The 21,304-nt window shown below is 38.8% G+C and overlaps 1 protein-coding gene and 2 long non-coding RNA genes across 3 annotated transcripts; all 3 read left to right on the top strand.

Annotated features, from left to right (window-relative positions):
* LOC130989492 (uncharacterized) lies at positions 1-2,856 on the top strand. The gene is made up of 3 exons (XR_009090643.1): positions 1-112; positions 1,966-2,032; positions 2,636-2,856. It is a non-coding gene; the product is annotated as an uncharacterized LOC130989492 (long non-coding RNA).
* A 6,894-nt stretch (positions 2,857-9,750) lies between these two features.
* Positions 9,751-12,664, top strand: LOC130989489 (uncharacterized). Its single transcript, XR_009090640.1, has 3 exons — positions 9,751-9,864; positions 11,718-11,784; positions 12,388-12,664. It is a non-coding gene; the product is annotated as an uncharacterized LOC130989489 (long non-coding RNA).
* A 1,346-nt stretch (positions 12,665-14,010) lies between these two features.
* LOC130990875 (uncharacterized) lies at positions 14,011-15,174 on the top strand. The gene has a single exon (XM_057915102.1). The coding sequence runs from the start codon at positions 14,011-14,013 to the stop codon at positions 15,172-15,174; it is 1,164 nt and encodes a 387-aa protein (XP_057771085.1).
* Positions 15,175-21,304: the final 6,130 nt, after the last annotated feature.

Consider the following 21,304-nt stretch of genomic DNA (forward strand, 5'->3'; position numbering starts at 1 on the left):
AAAACACACACTACACACGCTATTTTCCATTTAAGCTTGGACAGAGCTTTTGACCTCCGATTTGAGCACCGAGACGAGCGCCGATCATCTTTTCGATCACGTATCTAAGTAGGTAAGATCTCTACCTACGTTTTAATGGTTTTCTTTTCGATTTTCGTCGACGTCGAAAAACGTCGATTCTCGACTTTATTTTGAAACGACGTCGGATCGTCGTGAAATTTTAGTATGTTGTTCTTGGGTAGATGTTGAGCATGTTTAATGAAGGGAGTAAGAACGGAACGAACCGTAGCTATGAAACCCATGAGGGCAGCCCCGTTTTTCACATATTAGCTTGTCTTTCGATTTTTGTTTGATCGTTTTGACTTGATATTTGTGCTTAAGGGTATGCTAGAATCGATATATATTAAATTCGTATTTTTCCAAGCACGAAAATTGTATAAGTTTTTAGAGTATGATTATTTAAATTCGTGAAGTTTGGGACGTTGCATAATGAATATTATTGCGTATATGTGTTCTACGATATCACATGAGCATGCTAATTGATTTACAATTTATGGATGATAATTGTTGAACGAAATTAAAACTGGAATTCTGTCAACATTTTACAGCAGTTTCAAGCTTATGTTTCGATGAGTTTTCATTTCTTGATGGCTCTGAAATTTTAATATGTTTATCTATGATATGTGTATTTCGTTGCTGCAAAATTTCATGTCTTTTGGATGATGTTTGCTATTTTAAAGACATTTTGAAAAATCCTTGACAGAATCTGTCAACTATTGGTAGACTTCACAAAAACGTTTATATCTATTAATCCATGAAGGATTTTGCATCACCGTTTTTTTTAAACGAAACTAGACTTCAATACTTTTCTAAAAACATAAGATTTCGATTTTTATGACCTCTGAAACAGAGCAGTTTATTATTTCAAAAATGCCCTGTTCTGCTGTCATATTTGTCCAACAGTAAAAGTGTATGAGTTTCATTGTTTATTTGGCAGATCATATGAACGTTTTCTCTTGTGAAATTTTAACCAAATCTTCAAGGATACCTTTAGTTTTGGATGATTAAATTTGATGGAATTTTATTAAGGTTTGCCTTGGTTTCTAATGGCCTAAACAAAATTGGCAGAAACTGTCAATCTTTGACAGCCTGCACTAAAAGAGCAATATCTCCAAAAACCTTTAACCTTTTTGGTTAACTACCATTTTTAGAGTGAACTACACTTCATGAAGTTTTTGAGATCAATTGGTATGAGAGTTTATGATGATTGAGTTGGTTGTTATGAATTTTTAAAGATGACACAAAAACAGCAAAACTTTCTAGAAAACAACTTGATTATATTTGTTTTGATGGATGATACGATATGACTAAATGGTGTGAGTTGTGAGAGTTATGATTAACGCACATAAATGTTGGTATCTGACACTCGAACAATTGGTGTCGAGTATAAATGATAGTTTACTGATAAAGAGTTTTGATGATTTTGAATTGTTTGGTTTGCGTTGAAAAGATGTCAAGATGTTAAGTTTTGAGTCGAGAGACGAGTTCACGTAGTGAGATTCACGCGTTGAAATCTCGTGGCTGACATTATATATGAATAGGTCATGTCGAAATTTTTAGTGAAATTAGAATTTGAGCATAGTCAATTCTTGTTGACCTGTGACTCAAATACATACCTAATGGAAAGTTTAACTTTCTAATTGGTTAATTAGACGAGATGAGAGCGAATAGATCTGCTAAGAAAGTGGACTTTTCGATGTGTTAAATATTTCTTTTAATTGAAGCGCTGCTAATTATAACATAAGGATGTTATAATTAATGAGTAATGACGAGAGATAATAATTGTTATATTGATTAACAATCAAGAGAGATGAACATTAGAGATACTAATGTTTCATAAAAGAGATTAGATTATTAATCGAGGTTTCTTTTATAACTTCTCACCAATTCTTCATAACGATGAAGGTCCTTTTGGGAAGTAACGACTTGAGGGAGAGAGTGACGTTACTCATTGATACAGAGACACAACGAGGTGGGCATTACTTTTACTATACGTATATAGAGATCCCCTGCGTTTCGTAGGCCTCTTATACGAATGAATGCATGAGATGATTTAACTGTTAATTTCAGTTTTATATATCTATCAAACGAGTTTAATGCTACCTTTGAACAAGTTATTTCGTTACAAATCTTTGAACTGGAAAATATTACAACTGTTGTCTTGCCATAAAATGTTTAAATTTTAGTATGATATCTATCTGCTTTGGCTTTGCCAATGATGCAATCGAATTCGGGTCCTGAGCAGTTGATAGCTATCCTGCCAGGACTAGTGTACACCAGTGACCGTGAATCATCTAGCGGGTTGGCCGGTCAAGTGACCGTGAGAGGTGGCCACCTCTCCGGCACACAGTTTCAGATATGATAGATTACAAAAGAACTTAGTCTGATCAGACGAACTTTAAGAATCACAAATGAACTTAGTAAGCTTGGGCCTTTTTAGCGAAAAACTCCCTTGCTGTACTGATTATGATGGCATGACAATTTACAGTTTTGAAGCATGTATTTTTATACCTAGGCATACGTGCCCACTGAGTGCTTTTGTACTCAGCCCTGCATATGTTTTCTAAATGTGCAGGTTGAGCTGATGTGATGATGGTGCTGCAATGAGCGGAGTCTCCAGGGTTGTTAATAAATAGTTAATCTGTCTAGAATATGTCTTCATACATATGTCTAGCTACTTTCCGCTGCAAGATGTTGTTGATGTTATAGTATGTTATGTCATACTTTGAGTCTTAAGAGAATGGTTTCATACGATGTATAACTTGATTAATGATATTAATTAAGTTTTATGCTGTCTTTCATAGACTATTTTCAATTGAGTATTAATGAATAAAAATGACGAGTTTTATTAAGATGAGTAAGTTTTACGGCTATAAATGACGCCCCTTTTCTTCCCCTTCTTCTTTAACCCCATCCCTAGTCGTGGATCACTCGGCCTAACTATCCATAGTTAGGGCGGGCTGTGACAGAGTGGTATCAGAGCGAAGGAAAGCTCTGAATTAGAAGTCTTGAGTTTAGTCTAGAATGAGTCACTAAGCTAATAGTTATTAACAACCGTGAGCTCAGCGCACCATCACACCAGGCTCAACGAGGTATGTAAAATTTCAAAGTTTATTTGACGTTAAATTTTGAAGAGCATGATGTTGAGGTTATATGATGAGTTATGATGTTACACTTTAAAGGTGCATAGTTTGAGTTTGAGGATAACAACATGATTAATAATGAGTTATTATGTTGTAAGAGCATATGTTGATGTTACATGATGAATCATGAGAGCGTTTATATCATATGATGTTATATGATTGAGGATGCATAATTATGAGTTATGATGTGATGTATTTGAGATGTTTTGTGATGAGAATTGTTTGAGCAGTTGTGATAAGTCACGATGATTTAGATGAAGGAATCTAATGTCATTGTTAAGAGAGATTTTTTTTACTAAGTAGAAGGATGAAATGAGAACTTAGAGCTAAAGCTTGAGAGAATTAGCAATTGCTTTAAGTACTTGTTGGTTTGAGTTATGAGTTTGAGTTATGAGCTTGAGTATAATAGCATGATTAATGATGAGTTATTAGCATGCTGCAATGAGATATTGTACGATATGTTGAGTTATTTTGTGACGCGAGTTTTGCTCACGCAACCTTAATGGTACTTGAGGAGGTATCATGAGCCATAGTCTTTGGAGATGGCTTTGAGAGAGAATTGTTGAGTTGTCTTACTGAGTCACGATGATTTAGATTAAGGGATCTAATATCATTGTTTAGAGAGATTCCCTACTAAGTAAAGACGGGACGAGATGAGAATTTAGATGTTTTGAGCTTGAGTTTTAAGATAACAGTACTACTTAATAGGAGTTTTGCTAAGTTATGTTTTGTTTATTTCTGTTGCTGGAGCCAAGTAGAGTTAGTTCCTAGAGTCACCTTAAAGTTCTCCTTATAGGTTGGCCAGGACTGTTGGCACTGCACGAAAGTGGACTGTTGTGAGATCGAACTCAGGAAAGATCGGATACGAGGACGAGGCGTACAGTATGTGGTACAGAGATACCCTAGCAGATTTTCAAACACATGTTCATAGACTATGAAAGGATGAAAGCCTTATGGTTGTTACTAGACTGGATGGCATCGTGCACCTAGTCCCCGTGCTACCAATCGAGTGGTAGGATTGAGCAAGGAAGAAAGCCACTCAATATGATGGGACATGTTGTCTTGAGCATTGGACCCACAGGAGATGGGATTTGTTACAGATACCCAGATTTTCTATGCGGATCTACTGACCGGATGCTTGTTTTCTACCAGGGACTCTAGAAGAGTGTAGTAGATATCGAGTCGATCCTTGAGTATCAGTTACCAAAGATGATAAAATGATAAACGATAATGAGGATGAGAAGTAGCCGAGGAGGGCTAGAGTTGATGAGGATGAGAAGAGAAGTCGATGTAGGCTAGAGCTAAGGATGATCTTGAGAGTATGCGCGGTACACCCTCGTTTTTGATTAGTTGCAATTACATTGCGATGTATATAACTTACTTAGGAGATACTGGTACTTGAGATTTTGACATGATGATAGATAAGCATGCGAATTTAGTACCCTACTGATGTTAAATAGATGGATGTTCCTAGTGTGCTAAAGTAGCAACTAGATGAGTTAACTGGTAGCAATTACCGTAGGAGGTCCAGACCGAGACATAGTACTATTAATGGTGTCGGTTTAGAAGGGACATTACGATAGATACTATGGTTTTTGTAGGGTTTAAATAACCCCTTTATGTAAGCCCTCTAAAAAGAGGCATTCTACTGATGGATATATTAGGTTGACCAGAGTGGTCTTTTTGTTAGCATTTCGTGAGTGCTTATTGCCTTACAGATGAATGTTAAGGTGACCGTGAGGGTTTCCTTAAAGTTGAGTTAGTAAATTGAACTTGAGTTTTGAGGATGCTTAGAGCGTTGGTCGAGTTGAGTTTTCCTTTTGTGATTTCAAAAATGCCTCAAAGATGTCATCAAGAGTGTGATGTGAAGGATAGGCGGGATAATACTCCGCCACCACCACCGCAACATGAGAGGAGAGTCGAAAAATATTGAACTTTCGAAACAAGAGTCTAGAACATAGGACCCTGAGTTTAAGCTTTTAGCTTGCTGGTGTGAACTTAAGTTTTGTTATGTATAGTATGTTGAGGGTTTAGAAGACACAGAATTTCCAAGTTCGGGATAGTATATCCCGTGTGACTGGGGAGTGATTATGTTGGACCTGGCCAGTCCGCATGATCCAAATCTCAGTAGACGTGTTTTGGGTTTATAAACCCACGTGTTTCAACTTTTGGTTGAAAAGCCAGATGGGTTCTTACTCTAGGTCATTTTTGTTCGACCTGGTAGTTACTTCATTCTACCCTCTGGTCATTCATTTGAGTCTCTTGAACAATTTTGTTTGCAACAATTTGTTTTGATGTCATTCTAGGGTTGGACCCTTACAACTTTTGAGTTATCCTATTAGATTCTTTTGATGTATAAGACTAGTGAGAGGCACGTCAGAGGACTTTAACACCCGAGCAACTGGTAAACTACACCTGAGAACAATTCAAGGCTACTCTTGAGAAATATGTACCAAGGAGTACAGTAAGCAGCAAGAGGCTGACTATCGAAGTTTGATGCAAGGAAAGAAATCGGTTGTAGAGTATAACCGAGAATTCTGTGAGCTATCACGATTTGCTCATCAGAAGATGGATACTGATGATGAGATGTCTGAGTTTTATGTGCCGGTTTAAGGCAGGACTTTAAGGTAGTATTGGGCAAGTTATTGGATGCATCAGTTAGAATCCTGTTTAATACAGGAGCCTCGCATTCTTTAAGTGTTTGAAGCATGTTACCTTCAAACTCGAACCAAAACGAGCTAGTCCCAAGTTGAGAGTAATCACTCCTGTAGGAAGAGCTACTACAGTTTCTCACATGATTTCTAAATTAGAGTTTGAGTTAGGATCACTAAAGATGAAAACAAGAACCTTGCACTTAATGCCTATGTGGAACGTAGACATTATTCTAAGGATGGAATGGTTAGCAGAGAACTTTGGCCCGATTGATTGTAAGAAGAGACAGATAACTTTCCAACCACCTGGGAAGGAACAGACATGTTTTCACGACATTGATAGAAAGAAGAGAATTTCAATCATTTCGGCACTTCAGGCATCGAAATTGGTAAAGAAGAAAGGAGCACAAGCTTACCTAGTTTACTTGAATGATGAAGGAGAATCAAGTAAAAACTTTGAGGATGTAGTAGTGGTAAGGGAATATAGAGATGTATTTCCCGAGGTCTTACCAGGATTGCCACCAACAAGATAGTTGGAGTTCACTATCGACCTAGAACCTGGATCAGCACTAGTGTCGAAGGCACCCTATAGAATGGCGCCTAAGGAGCTACAAGAGCTGAAGATTCAGCTACAAGAATTGCTCGAGTTAGGTTTTATTAGACGTAGTGTATCCCCGTGGGGAGCACCAGTCCTTTTTGTCAAAAAGAAGGATGACACGTTGAGAATGTGCATAGATTATCGAGAGCTGAATAAATTGACACTCAAGAACAAATATCCTTTGCCGAGGATAGATGACTTGTTTGATCAATTACGAGGAGCGAGTTTTTTCTTGAAAGTTGACTTGAGATCATAATACCACTAGTTCAAATTTTGACAGGAGGATACACCTAAGACAGCTTTTCAAATGAGGTATGAGCACTATGAGTTCATAGTTATGCCATTCGGTTTGACGAAGGCACCAGTAGTTTTCATGGATCACATGAATCGAGTGTTCCATCAATAACTGGATAAATTTATCCTAGTTTTCATAGATGATATTCTCATCTATTCGAAGAATGAGCAGGAGCGCCAAAACATTTGAGAACGATGTTGGAAACGCTAAGAGTTGAGAAGCTTTTTGCCAAATTCACCAAGTGCGAGTTTTGGTTGAACGAAGTAACTTTTCTAGGACATATTGTATCATCCGAAAGAATTAAAGTTGACCCTGTCAAGGTACAAGTTGTACATGAGTGGAGATCACCAACTACGCCTAACGAGATTCGCAACTTTTTAGGTTTAGCAGGATACTATCAGAGGTTTATTAAAGGATTTTCCATGATAGCAAGACCGAGAAAAGAAGTTAAGTACAATTGGAAAGAGGAGTGTAAAGAGAGTTTTTAAGAGCTTAAAGGAAATTGACTACAGCACCAGTGCTGCTAGTCCCGGAAATGGATAAAGAGTATACCATCCACACAGATGCGTCAAAGAATGGGCTAGGATGTGTTTTGATGCAAGAAGGAAGAGTTATAGTCTATGCATCACGACAACTTAGATCCCACGAGATAAATTATCCAATGCATGATTTAGAGCTTGCAGCCGTTGTGCATGCCCAAAAAAATTTGGAGACATCATCTATACGGAGTTAGATGTGAGATTTTCACGGACCACAAAACTTTGAAATACTTTTTCAAGCATAAGGATATTAACATGAGGCAAATGAGATGGCTCGAATTAGTAAAGGATGTTAACTGCGACATTAACTATCACCCTGGCAAGGCCAATGTAGTAGCCGATGCATTGAGCCGAAAGGTCTCGTCAAAGTTAGGATGTATTCTCACGAGAGAGGATGAGCTTATAAAGGACTTTGACAAGATGAGGATAGAGATGATAAAACCACCAGGGACGATAGCAAGTATTGTTGCGACGATGCCTAGTTTGAGGAAAATGGTGATTGAAGCACAAGGAAAGATGAGACAATGAACAAGTTACGAGAAAGGATAAGAACAGGAGATCTCAAGAGTTACAAAAAAAAAAAATCAGACAATGCTATCTTATTTGAGGGGAGAAGATGCATTCCCCGCGATGATGAACTTAAGAATACGATCATGAGTGAGACTCATAACACGCCTTACACCGCCCACCCAGGAGGCACAAAGATGTATCAGGTTGTAAAAAAATAGATTTTTGTGGGACGGAATGAAATGAGACATAGCTTCGTTTGTAGAGCGATGCTTAGCTTGTCAGCAAGTGAAAGCATTACACCAACGACCCTATGGGAAGTTAAAACCGTTGGAGATTCCCGAGTGGAAATGGGATCACATAGCGATGGATTTTGTGACAGCTTTACCCAAAAGTCAAAGAGGAAATACATCAATTTGGGTGATTGTAGATCGACTAACAAAATCTGCACATTTCATACCGATCCTAATCGCGTATGGACCAGATAAGTTATCACAATTGTACGTTCGTGAGATTATAAGATTGCATTGAGTACCGGTGTAGATCACCTCAGAAAGAAAAAAAAAATTTACATCACGTTTTTGGATGAGTTACAGAAAGAGTTGGGTACAAGGATGAATTTTAGCATAGCAGACGATAGAAGATATGATAAGAACTACTATCCTTGATAGAGGAGTACATCGGGAGAATGTGTTGCCACTACTTGAGTTTGCCTATAAGATGTGAGACAAAGTTTCGAGATAGGAGACAAAGTTTTCTTAAAGGTTTTACCCTCAAAGGGGATGAATAGATTTGGAGTTAAAGGACAGGTTAGACCCAGAGTTATAAGTCCTTACGAGATATTGCAAAAGATAGGTTCAATAGCGTATAGGTTGGCTTTGCCACTTAGCTTTGGAAATGTGCATAACGTGTTTCACGTGTCACAATTGAGAGGATATATATTTTCGACTCAAACCATGTGGTTTACTAAGAAGAAATGATCTTAGAACCAGACTTGAGTTATGAAGAGAGACCTCAGATGATGTTAGATCATAAAATTCGGCAATTGAGTAATAAGTCGATTGCATTGGATAAGGTCCAATGGAGATATGATAGTTAGAAAGAAGTGGAAAGAGAGCTTGAGGATAAGATGTGAGAGAAGTACCCGAAACATTTACAAGAGGTACAAATTTCGGGACGAAATTTATTTTAAGGGGGAAGGTATGTAATACCCGGGCTTTTGATGACGTGTTTAATTGCTTAAGTTTGAGTAATTAGGGTATAGATCCCTTGTTTGATTACTTTGTACATAGATGATGAGTTATGAAGTTTTCTTTTTTTTTAAAAAAAAAAAAAAATGTTGAGATGTTCTTTTGATGATGTTTGGATGATGTGAGATTTTATATCCGAAATTGAGTTTGAGTATTCGAATAATTCGAGATAATTATTTGAATGAGAACGGTGAACTCGGAAGTGAGATCTGAGTCCGTTAAGACGTTTTTGAAAATTTTGACTTTTTGACGATGAATAGTAAAATACTGCTATTTCGTCTTTTTGTCGACTTTCAAAATCTTACGTGCACGTCGTCGAGAAATATTCTTAGTTTTTCGATACGAGTCCAATAATGAAAGTTTTTATTTTTGGACGACGAGTGAATAGTAAATCGGGATTTCTCGATAAACGAACCGAGCTCGTTTATCAGAATTTCGAGAACGAGCTTGCGTTTTCTATATTTATATAGAATTACGAGTATAATGAAAGTGAGTAAGAGTTGAGAGGGCGAGTAACGAAGAGTATGGGTAGTTAGTCGTTAAAACGAGACGAAACGAGATATTTAACGACTAACGGGTTAATATCCTAAATATCCTACCTACCCATTACTACCCCACCCAACCGCCCAAAACCCCTTTCCCCTCACTAACTCACGCTATATCAGCCCACACCACACACACAACTCACATATTCACACACACAACACCTAAAACACACACTACACACGCCATTTTCCATTTAAGCTTGGACGGAGCTTTTGACCTCCGATTTGAGCACCGAGACGAGCGCCGATCATCTTTTCGATCACGTATCTAAGTAGGTAAGATCTCTACCTACGTTTTAATGGTTTTCTTTTCGATTTTCGTCGACGTCGAAAAACGTCGATTCTCGACTTTATTTTGAAACGACGTCGGATCGTCGTGAAATTTTAGTATGTTGTTCTTGGGTAGATGTTGAGCATGTTTAATGAAGGGAGTAAGAACGGAACGAACCGTAGCTATGAAACCCATGAGGGCAGCCCCGTTTTTCACATATTAGCTTGTCTTTCGATTTTTGTTTGATCGTTTTGACTTGATATTTGTGCTTAAGGGTATGCTAGAATCGATATATATTAAATTCGTATTTTTCCAAGCACGAAAATTGTATAAGTTTTTAGAGTATGATTATTTAAATTCGTGAAGTTTGGGACGTTGCATAATGAATATTATTGCGTATATGTGTTCTACGATATCACATGAGCATGCTAATTGATTTACAATTTATGGATGATAATTGTTGAACAAAATTAAAACTGGAATTCTGTCAACATTTTACAGCAGTTTCAAGCTTATGTTTCGATGAGTTTTCATTGCTTGATGGCTCTGAAATTTTCGTATGTTTATCTATGATATGTGTATTTCGTTGCTGCAAAATTTCATGTCTTTTGGATGATGTTTGCTATTTTAAAGACATTTTGAAAAATCCTTGACAGAATCTGTCAACTATTGGTAGACTTCACAAAAACGTTTATATCTATTAATCCATGAAGGATTTTGCATCACCGTTTTTTTTAAACGAAACTAGACTTCAATACTTTTCTGAAAACATAAGATTTAGATTTTTATGACCTCTGAAACAGAGCAGTTTATTATTTCAAAAATGCCCTGTTCTGCTGTCATATTTGTCCAACAGTAAAAGTGTATGAGTTTCATTGTTTATTTGGAAGATCATATGAACGTTTTCTCTTGTGAAATTTTAACCAAATCTTCAAGGATACCTTTAGTTTTGGATGATTAAATTTGATGGAATTTTATTAAGGTTTGCCTTGGTTTCTAATGGCCTAAACAAAATTGGCAGAAACTGTCAATCTTTGACAGCCTGCACTAAAAGAGCAATATCTCCAAAAACCTTTAACCTTTTTGGTTAACTACCATTTTTAGAGTGAACTACACTTCATGAAGTTTTTGAGATCAATTGGTATGAGAGTTTATGATGATTGAGTTGGTTGTTATGAATTTTTAAAGATGACACAAAAACAGCAAAACTTTCTAGAAAACAACTTGATTATATTTGTTTTGATGGATGATACGATATGACTAAATGGTGTGAGTTGTGAGAGTTATGATTAACGCACATAAATGTTGGTATCTGACACTCGAACAATTGGTGTCGAGTATAAATGATAGTTTACTGATAAAGAGTTTTGATGATTTTGAATTGTTTGGTTTGCGTTGAAAAGATGTCAAGATGTTAAGTTTTGAGTCGAGAGACGAGTTCACGTAGTGAGATTCACGCGTTGAAATCTCGTGGCTGACATTATATATGAATAGGTCATGTCGAAATTTTTAGTGAAATTAGAATTTGAGCATAGTCAATTCTTGTTGACCTGTGACTCAAATACATACCTAATGGAAAGTTTAACTTTCTAATTGGTTAATTAGACGAGATGAGAGCGAATAGATCTGCTAAGAAAGTGGACTTTTCGATGTGTTAAATATTTCTTTTAATTGAAGCGCTGCTAATTATAACATAAGGATGTTATAATTAATGAGTAATGACGAGAGATAATAATTGTTATATTGATTAACAATCAAGAGAGATGAACATTAGAGATACTAATGTTTCATAAAAGAGATTAGATTATTAATCGAGGTTTCTTTTATAACTTCTCACCAATTCTTCATAACGATGAAGGTCCTTTTGGGAAGTAACGACTTGAGGGAGAGAGTGACGTTACTCATTGATACAGAGACACAACGAGGTGGGCATTACTTTTACTATACGTATATAGAGATCCCCTGCGTGTCGTAGGCCTCTTATACGAATGAATGCATGAGATGATTTAACTGTTAATTTCAGTTTTATATATCTATCAAACGAGTTTAATGCTACCTTTGAACAAGTTATTTCGTTACAAATCTTTGAACTGGAAAATATTACAACTGTTGTCTTGCCATAAAATGTTTAAATTTTAGTATGATATCTATCTGCTTTGGCTTTGCCAATGATGCAATCGAATTCGGGTCCTGAGCAGTTGATAGCTATCCTGCCAGGACTAGTGTACACCAGTGACCGTGAGTCATCTAGCGGGTTGGCCGGTCAAGTGACCGTGAGAGGTGGCCACCTCTCCGGCACACAGTTTCAGATATGATAGATTACAAAAGAACTTAGTCTGATCAGACGAACTTTAAGAATCACAAATGAACTTAGTAAGCTTGGGCCTTTTTAGCGAAAAACTCCCTTGCTGTACTGATTATGATGGCATGACAATTTACAGTTTTGAAGCATGTATTTTTATACCTAGGCATACGTGCCCACTGAGTGCTTTTGTACTCAGCCCTGCATATGTTTTCTAAATGTGCAGGTTGAGCTGATGTGATGATGGTGCTGCAATGAGCGGAGTCTCCAGGGTTGTTAATAAATAGTTAACCTGTCTAGAATATGTCTTCATACATATGTCTAGCTACTTTCCGCTGCAAGATGTTGTTGATGTTATAGTATGTTATGTCATACTTTGAGTCTTAAGAGAATGGTTTCATACGATGTATAACTTGATTAATGATATTAATTAAGTTTTATGCTGTCTTTCATAGACTATTTTCAATTGAGTATTAATGAATAAAAATGACGAGTTTTATTAAGATGAGTAAGTTTTACGGCTATAAATGACGCCCCTTTTCTTCCCCTTCTTCTTTAACCCCATCCCTAGTCGTGGATCACTCGGCCTAACTATCCATAGTTAGGGCGGGCTGTGACAATTTTATAATTTCAATAATAAAAAAATTATCGTTAGAAACTCGATTTTCAGTTAGAAGGGTCAAATGTGACGATGAATGAGAATGAATTTGAAACGTAAGTGAGCTTAATATTCACCCATCGTCTTTAATTTACGTTGATGAATGACCAAGTTTAATCCTGAAATTCCCATTAATCCAACTGAATTAGTAGAAAACGGAAAATTTATACTATATTAAAAAGGGAGTTTTCAATTGAAAATCAATTTCAAATTGATTTGAATGACAATTTTGTAAATTAGAGAAAAATTAAAATCATAATTTATGCTAAGTTCAAATTATTATATTTACAAAATCAACCATCAATATCATGTACCATTACTTACGTAAAAAAAAGGTTTCAAAAAAAAAAATTTGCTCATTTGTAGCCAAATAACTGCCTTTATTTCTTTAGAGACCGCCACTAATATTTCATTACATTTTAAAATTTCCATTCTCTCATCTTTTTTAGAATAAATTATTTTTTAATTTTTTAAGTTCTTTTTACATTTCATAACATCAAATATTTTATAAAAAATCCTTTAGCCCCCAATTTCGACTTTTCTCTCTCCTGAGCGGAGCTGCGAAGACTTTTTTCCGCCGGGCCACCCCGCCTCTTCCCACCGGAGTGCCGCCGAGCTAGACCCAGACGCAGACGCGAGACGCTCGGTCGCGGCCCAGACACCGAGCAGCCCCTGCCTTTGCTCGCCTCCGTTTCCAAGCTCCGGCGTCCGCAGTCCCTTCTCCGTGAGCAGCGGCGTGACCAGCAGAGCAGTTGCAACAGCCGGCGTGAGCAGATCTCCTCCGTTGCAGCAAGCAGCAGCAGCAGTCGGCGTCGTCTGTCCACCTCCGGTCCCGTTGCAGCAGAGCAGAATAATCTGCACAGGTCGTTGACCTTCATCGACGCCTGCATCTGCGCCGGAGGAGCAGCGACAGCCGCTGAGACGCGCAGCAGCCTGCTCTCGGAGCTCGCTGCGCGACTTCCGTCTCTCGCCGACCCTCAGCTGCCGATCCAGAGCCCGTCTGCTTCTGCACCGGTCGCCTGCTCCAGAGCCTGCATCGCCGCCTGCATCTGCACCGCGCCGCCCCACCCTTCCGACTCACCCTTCCGGCGGATGGCCACCAGTTCGCCGATCATCGGTCGAGACAAGGGGGGTCTTAACCTTCCCCCGGTTTCTACCAACTTTGATGTTCGAACTAAACCTGCCCATGGTATGCGTCTACCTCCCAGGGGGTCGGGTACTGGTAATTCATCAAATCTGACAGATAAGCAACCCACCCAGATTCTCACTTATTCCGACATCGTTAGCATCTCCCCTAAGAATGACGATAGAGTTTCTTATGCGGAGGCTACTGGCAAGAAGCCGATGAAAATACAGGATTTGGCTGCTCACATTTTTCATGATCTGCGGCCTACTAAGGAGGGCGATCAGTTCTCCCTCAAAATACCGAAGGATCTATATCTTAAGGAGATTAAGGCCTTTGAATTTGCTTTGACAGGACGTTTGTTTCTTCAGAAAGGAGACAAACCGAGATCAACTATGGAACTAAAGTGGGAACTTCAGAGATTATGGAGTTTAGCCTCTGATTGGCAACTAATTCCTTTGGGAAAAGGTTATTTCACTCTCCGATTTACTACGGCTGAAGATAAGGCTACAGCAAAGGGAAAGGCAGTTTGGGAGCTCTCAAAAGGACTCCTCCGACTCCGTGAATGGACTCGAAACTTTGATCCTTTCAAAGAGAATTCCCCTTTGGCGGACGTTTGGGTTCGCATACACTATCTGCCGATAGAATACTGGAACCCACAGGTTATTTCTGGAATTGGCAGATATTTGGGTCACCCCTTAAAGATCGATGGAGCGTCGGCACGACGTGACTTCGGACAATTCGCTAGAATCCTTGTGGAAATCGATATGTCGCAAAATCTACCTTCTACTCTTTTAATTGATGGTGAGGATACATCCTTCCATGTTGAATTTGTCTTTGAAAATTTGCCTCTTTACTGTCGTCGTTGCAAAATAACTGGGCATTCTCAAGAAACATGTCGAAAAAAGCGACGTGTGGAGCCGGTAGCTATTCAGGAAAATCTGACGGCTGCTCCTAACAATCAGTCTGGTGTGGTGACTCATAAACAATGGCACATTGTGGAGCAGGGCAAGAAGGTTGTTGTCCCAATCGTGCAAACAACGGGGGAACATCAAAACACTTCTAGTTTTGGCCATTTGGCGACGGGGGTGCAGCAGCATGATTTCCAGAATGAAGGCCATGAGATGGCTGGCAGTAACCCAGTTCTGGATTCCAAGAGGGTTGACGATCATGGCACTGAGGAGAGAGCGTTATACGAGCAGGAGGCAGCGGTGTTGGTTTCGGTTGATTAGGAGCTTCATAAGATGACTGGTAGTGAGGACGAGGTGGACGAGGAAATTGAAATGGAGACGCAGGCTGGAGATCCGACTGAGATTGTTACAGCTGCTGCTGATTTGGATGAAGCTCGCAATTCTGAGCAAGCTGGAGAGTTGGTTGGTCAGCAGGCTAAAAAACTGGATGGTGATTTAGGTGGGCAAAGCAAAGACTCGCACACTACTGCTCCAGAAGATATTGATAGTCGTATAAGTCGGTTAGAGGCGCAGGTTAGCCAAGGAATGCAAATGCTTGTTGAGCATGCTCCGCCTAAGCGACGGGGACGTCCTCCAAAAGGTATGGAACGTCCGCGCGTTCCACAGAATCAGGAAGATAGCATTAAAAGCCGCCTCAGAAATGCGGAGGAAATGGGTCAGAAGCCGAGGGACTTCGTCATTGATCATAGCGGAAGTGCTAGTTTGCGTGTTATGAATAATATCGCCACAGGCCGTTGGTCGGACGAAATGGAGGTGGACGATTTTTTGAATGGTTTTTAAATCGCTTATTGCTTTGTTTCCTGTTTGACGAGCTCCTTTCCGAGTCTCGTGCCTCTAGTCTGCATTACTGTGCTTTCAAAGGCTTTTTTCTGTTTCTTTTTATAAAAAACCTCTATTTAATAAATAACATCAAATATTTTAATTGTTTGTTACTATTTTATACTTCCTTTGTCCCATAGTAGTGTCTCGTAACTTTTCGACACGAAAATTAAGAAATGTGTAAAATTATATCAAAATGAATCGGTGGAAATTATTTAAATATTAGGTATAAAGAGAGTAATATATTGTCGAAAAGGAAATGTGATATTACTATTGAGACTGTAAAAAAAGGAAAGTGAGACACTACTATTGGAACAGATGAAGTATTTTACTTTAATATTTAACTCAAATATTTTTATTTAAATTAATTTCATAGTTATATTTATATATGCGATAATTGAATAATATTAATTTTATATAAATATAAAATATAAAAATATTTTTCCGTGCATTGTACGGGGTACAAATACTAGTAATTTTGAAATAGTGAGTATCAATTTCCCGTCCACATGTCTCTTTCTATTTGTAGAAAAATCAAATCCACTAATTATTTTCTCACTAGTTATGATTATATTTGTAACACCCCGCCTATTTATATTAAATTTAGAATTATTTTGAACTTAGATTAAGATGATTCACGCCGGATATATAGAAAATAAATTTATTTTAATTCCAACAAAAGTGATTTAAAAAAAAATATATTTGTAAATTTAGTTATTAAATTTATGTGCGTCGCATATTTATTTAATTTAGCATTCAAAGCATTTTCACGAGCTTTTAGTTAGCAAACCCTGAAGAATTATTACAGTTTTCATAGTACAACCCGGAAAACTTTTTATTTTATTTTATTTTATTTCACCCACCTACTCCCACACCCACTACTCTCCACCAACTATGCCCCTTTAATTTTTATATCAAAACACTTACAGCAAAAGTTGCATCCTCCACCTTTCCTCCCACTTTACACCCAACATTTTGCTTTCCTTTACACCCAACATTTTGCAGCTTTCCTTTACACCCAACATTTTGCAACTTATAATATACGTAAGGTATATCAGCCAAATTCTTATATTCTCCATTCATAATTCCCACAACTCATTCTGCCGAGGAGGAGCTCATGTTTTTTTTTTTAAAACAGTCAAGCAGTTTCATAGCTTCAACATCAAAGCAAATTCATATCTTTGAACAGAACATCCCCAAGGTTTCATCTTCTTCTTCTTTAAACTACATGACTTGTTTTTACAATATTGAATGAGACACGTCCAATACTTTCACACACAAATCACAGCCATACATACCTTCACCAAAATTCACAGAGAAACACATATGCATACATTCATTTATATATATTTATATATATACATACTCATATATGTGTTTAAGCAAACATATCAAATGTTTTACAATGATGAAAATCGAAAATAAATAAAAATAGAGTCTTGAAGCTTTGTCTTGCTTTGATTTCGAACCTTGATGTGGTTGTTGGCTGTATGAGTCGAGAAGAGAGATGCGGTCGGCGGCGGTGGTTCTCCTGCTGCTGTCCGGCCAAGGGCGAAAAACTGAGAGGGGAGGGAGTCATGGTCTGTGTTGTGAGCGTCTGTCAGTCGGGGGAGGCTTAGCCTAGAGTTTCAGGCGGCGGCGCGGTGCCTGTGTTCAGTGTGTGTGTTCTGTTTCTGGGGAAAAAAGAGGTGAGAGACGATAGAGGGAGATCGGAGGGAGATGACGAAGGAGTCAGTGGCTGGCGGCGGAGAAGATGGGAGAAGAGGCGGTGGTGGCCGGCTCATCGCTGCTGCTACCGTCGACTGCGGAGTCGAGAGAAATAGGGGCGAGGGAGATGGTTGACCGGTGGCTGTCTCACCGGGGAAGAAGGCGGCTGCGGCCGGAACTAGAGAAGAGAGATGAGGATCGGAGATCTGAGTGGAGAACGGCGGCGGTCTGGGCTGCTGTCGCCAGGAGTCTGCTAGATGGAGGGAGGCGGTGGCGTCTCTCCGTCGCTAAAGAGGAGAGAGATAGACGGGTGGCTAGGAAGAGGGAAAACGAGGGAGAAGAAGATGGGGGAGAGGGAGAGGGCCGGTCATCGGCTTCTCGCCGGAGGAGGAGCCGCGGCGGCGGAATTTCGAGGGAGAAGGGGCGGATATGGCGGAACCGAGGGAGAAAGAGAAAAGCTATGTGCGTGTGAGTGAGCGGCTGAAAGGGGGGGAGAAAAGGGCTTGAAGGCTAGGTGTTGGGCTTTGAGGCTTGGGCCAATTGGGCCGATTTTTTTTCATTTTTTTATTTCAGTTGGGCTTCTTATTTGGGCCGATTTTCTTTTGATTTAATTTATCAGCTGGGCCTTTATTTTAATTGCTTGGGCTGTAAAATTTTAAGAACTAGCCCTACATTTAATTATTTTGGGTAATCCATAATTTAATTAATTTGACTATAATTAGTTTGATTAATTATTTTAAAGATGATTTGCATAATAATATTATATTATTATTATGTGCATATTTTAAGTGATTACTTATTATATGCTAAGCATGACATGCATTTGCATATGCATTTTTGCAAATAAAAAGTATTTATGATTTAATTGGTTTTATTTATACTTCCAATTATTAAAGAAAGATGAGTAAGAATATTGTTGGTGTTCTTAACTCAAGAGAAATGTTTTCAATTATTTATTCATTAAATTTTGAAAACCCGGCTAAGTGAATCATAGAATATTAAGCACTTCACCATGAATTAAGATTAGCTTCACAAGACCTATTAAGAATAGAATTTCTTGTAGGCTTTGTGACCAGGGGGATTAGCGCTGCTTTCCCAAGACAGGTTTATAAGTGATTATGATCTTCAGGCTTTGCCTAACCAGGTGGGCTTACTTTCCAAATGTACAAAGTATGATTGAGTTATTAAGCTCTAAATGTTTTCAATGAAATGCAAATTGTTTATTTAATGTAATGAAAACTGTTTATCCAATAAAATATTTTGTGCACTCTGCTCTGTTTAAGGCTCGCATAAGTTAATCGATCGAGGTTCTCTTATGTAGTGACCCGCTCTTTTATAAATATTAAATCCAGTAATGAGTGTTTATTTATGTTCATCAGTGAATGAAAACGGTTATTATTCTGATATGAATTCAGCTTATGATCCTGAATTTATATTGTTTAAGCAGTCAATGATATTATTTCAGAGTTATAACTGACTTAGCAAAGTCACGTTATTTATTTAAGCGAGATGGAATTAGATTTTATTCTTACTCAAGTTGTGGATTATTTCAGACTCGTGAGTTAATTAAATCTGCGGATTTAATTTATATATTAGGACAACGAACGAATTAAATCTATGGATTTAATTTTTATTCATTTTATAACTTATCGATTTTAGCGAGATATCACATGTCGAAATCGAGATTTATGTAAATACAGTATCAAGCAGAATCGAAGCCAGTATTTTATTTCAGTTACGGAATCACCGAGACATAGAAAATACATCATTAATTCTTCTCTATTTTTTTTTCTTTTTCTTTCCATCAATCTTTGACCACTCATTTTTCACCCCAACCATTCACTCTTTCCCAACCACTTTCCCCCATCACTCATCATTTTTCCCACCACTACTCAATTTTTTTCCACTACAATAATCCTCCACTTAGCCTACATCAACTCACGTAAACCAAATACACTTAGTTGACTCCATCCAAGAACACCATATTCTTCACCCTCACTTAGCAATTTCAGAAGAACAAAGATCTTTCTTCACTGCTCCTACCAACTTCAAGGTAAGGTTTGGCTCAATACTTTCATTCTCCCTCGACTAAATTCACCTGCATTATACAATGAACCATCATTTATTTCAGTTAATTCCTCAGTGGAACTAATCAACTACAACGAACAATACATCAATCAAACCAAACAATTGCAAGGTAAGCTTTGTCCTTAACTTTGCTGTTTTCAGTTCAAGTCTCCTTCATTCATTAAACAATGGCAACTTCAATCCATTTCAGTTATTTCACCCTTCACTACACTCCAGCAACAACCAATCAATTGAATACAAGCGAGGTATTCTACTATCTTGAATATTCAATCCAGTTCACATCCATGCTTAGCATAATCACAGTTTATCTACACGATATAGTCAAGATATGTTGTACAATAGGGAAATACTTTACAACAGAGGATTTTACATGCTTCATTTCCACTGCACCCCAGAGTAGCAATCACAAGAACTCACACCCTCAGAAACTAGATAAGCGTTTGAATTGGAGAGAGAGATTAGACTTAGCTTTAAGGGAGGGAAGGGCCGACTGCCCAAGGCAACTGCCGAGCCCCAACTGCCGGAACGGAGAGAGAAGGCGGCGACTTCTAGTCGTCTCGCCTGCATTCGAGTAACGACGACGTCGGAGCTGGGGAATCGCTGAGGCCGACCGGAACCATGGCCGAGCAGAGGATCGTGCGCAGCAGCGGCAAATCTCACCGATTCTGGAGTGCAGCGACACGGCGAAGCAGAAGATTCCAGTAGCAGCAGTGGCGTCAGAGCTCGAGGGAGCGACGCTAGCGACTTTACCGAACCTTCGAACGGCAGCAGCAGCGGCGTACTCTTCTCGCCGGTTGCTCAGTGACAGCACGGCGGCGCTGGAAGGCTTAAGCAGCGGGCGGCGGCAGCGCTCCTCCAGCAGGCGCTGACCACCGGACGAGCAGCAGCAACTCCAGCCGGCGGCGACTCCAGACGAAGCAGCAGCCACTTCCACGCGACGACCGCCGCCGGATTCCAGACGGAGGCGCGACCGCGACGATGATTTCCAGAGTTAGGGCTCGTTTGAATTCAGCGTGGGGAAGGAAGAAGAAGGAGGACGTCGCCGGGGTTCGACGCGTCGGTAGTCGACGCCGACCGGAGCAGGCGGCAGCTGAGTGGCCGGAGAGGGAGGGCCGATCGAGCGCCGATTTTGAGAAAGGGAGCGAGCGGCCCTTGAGAGAGATCAGAGAGAGAAAGGCGAGAATTGATTTTGAGGAAATAGGGAGAGAGAACCGAGATGTTGGGGGAAGAAATTTTGGGCTTTTCCTATTTTAATTAAAGTTGGGCTTATTTATTTTAATTGGGCTTATTTATTTAATTCTTTGGGCCTTGTTGATTTATTTTTAGTGGGCTTGAGTTGGGCTGGCTTATTTATTAATATTGGGCCTCCGATTTTATTTATATGGGCTTTGATTTAATTGTTGTTTTGATTTGTATGGGCTTCATTTAATTGAGTTGGACTTTATTTATTTTAATAATTGGGCCATTACATTGGGCCATTTCATTGGGCCGGAGTTTATTTAATTATGTTGGACTCCTTATTTGGGCTTCGTTTCAGTGGACCGATTTTATTTTAAATTACAGTGGGCTTGAGTTGGGCCGAAAATTTGGGCCTTTATTTTATTTTCTTTGGGCTTCATAATTATTTATTTTTGGGCCTTGTTGTATTTATTATAATTGGGCCTAATTCAATTATTTTGCTTGGGTTTTAGTTTAATTCATTGGGCCTAATTTAATTAATTCATTGGGCCTAATTTAATTAATTCATTGGGCTTTGTTATTTTATTCCGATTGGGCC

The sequence above is a fragment of the Salvia miltiorrhiza genome, chromosome 6, assembly GCF_028751815.1.
Source record: "Salvia miltiorrhiza cultivar Shanhuang (shh) chromosome 6, IMPLAD_Smil_shh, whole genome shotgun sequence".
Classification (NCBI taxonomy): Eukaryota; Viridiplantae; Streptophyta; class Magnoliopsida; order Lamiales; family Lamiaceae; genus Salvia; species Salvia miltiorrhiza.

Excerpts from the sequence above, each read along its gene's own strand:
- LOC130990875 (XM_057915102.1), top strand. The coding sequence starts at position 14,011 with ATGCGTCTACCTCCCAGGGGGTCGGGTACTGGTAATTCATCAAATCTG.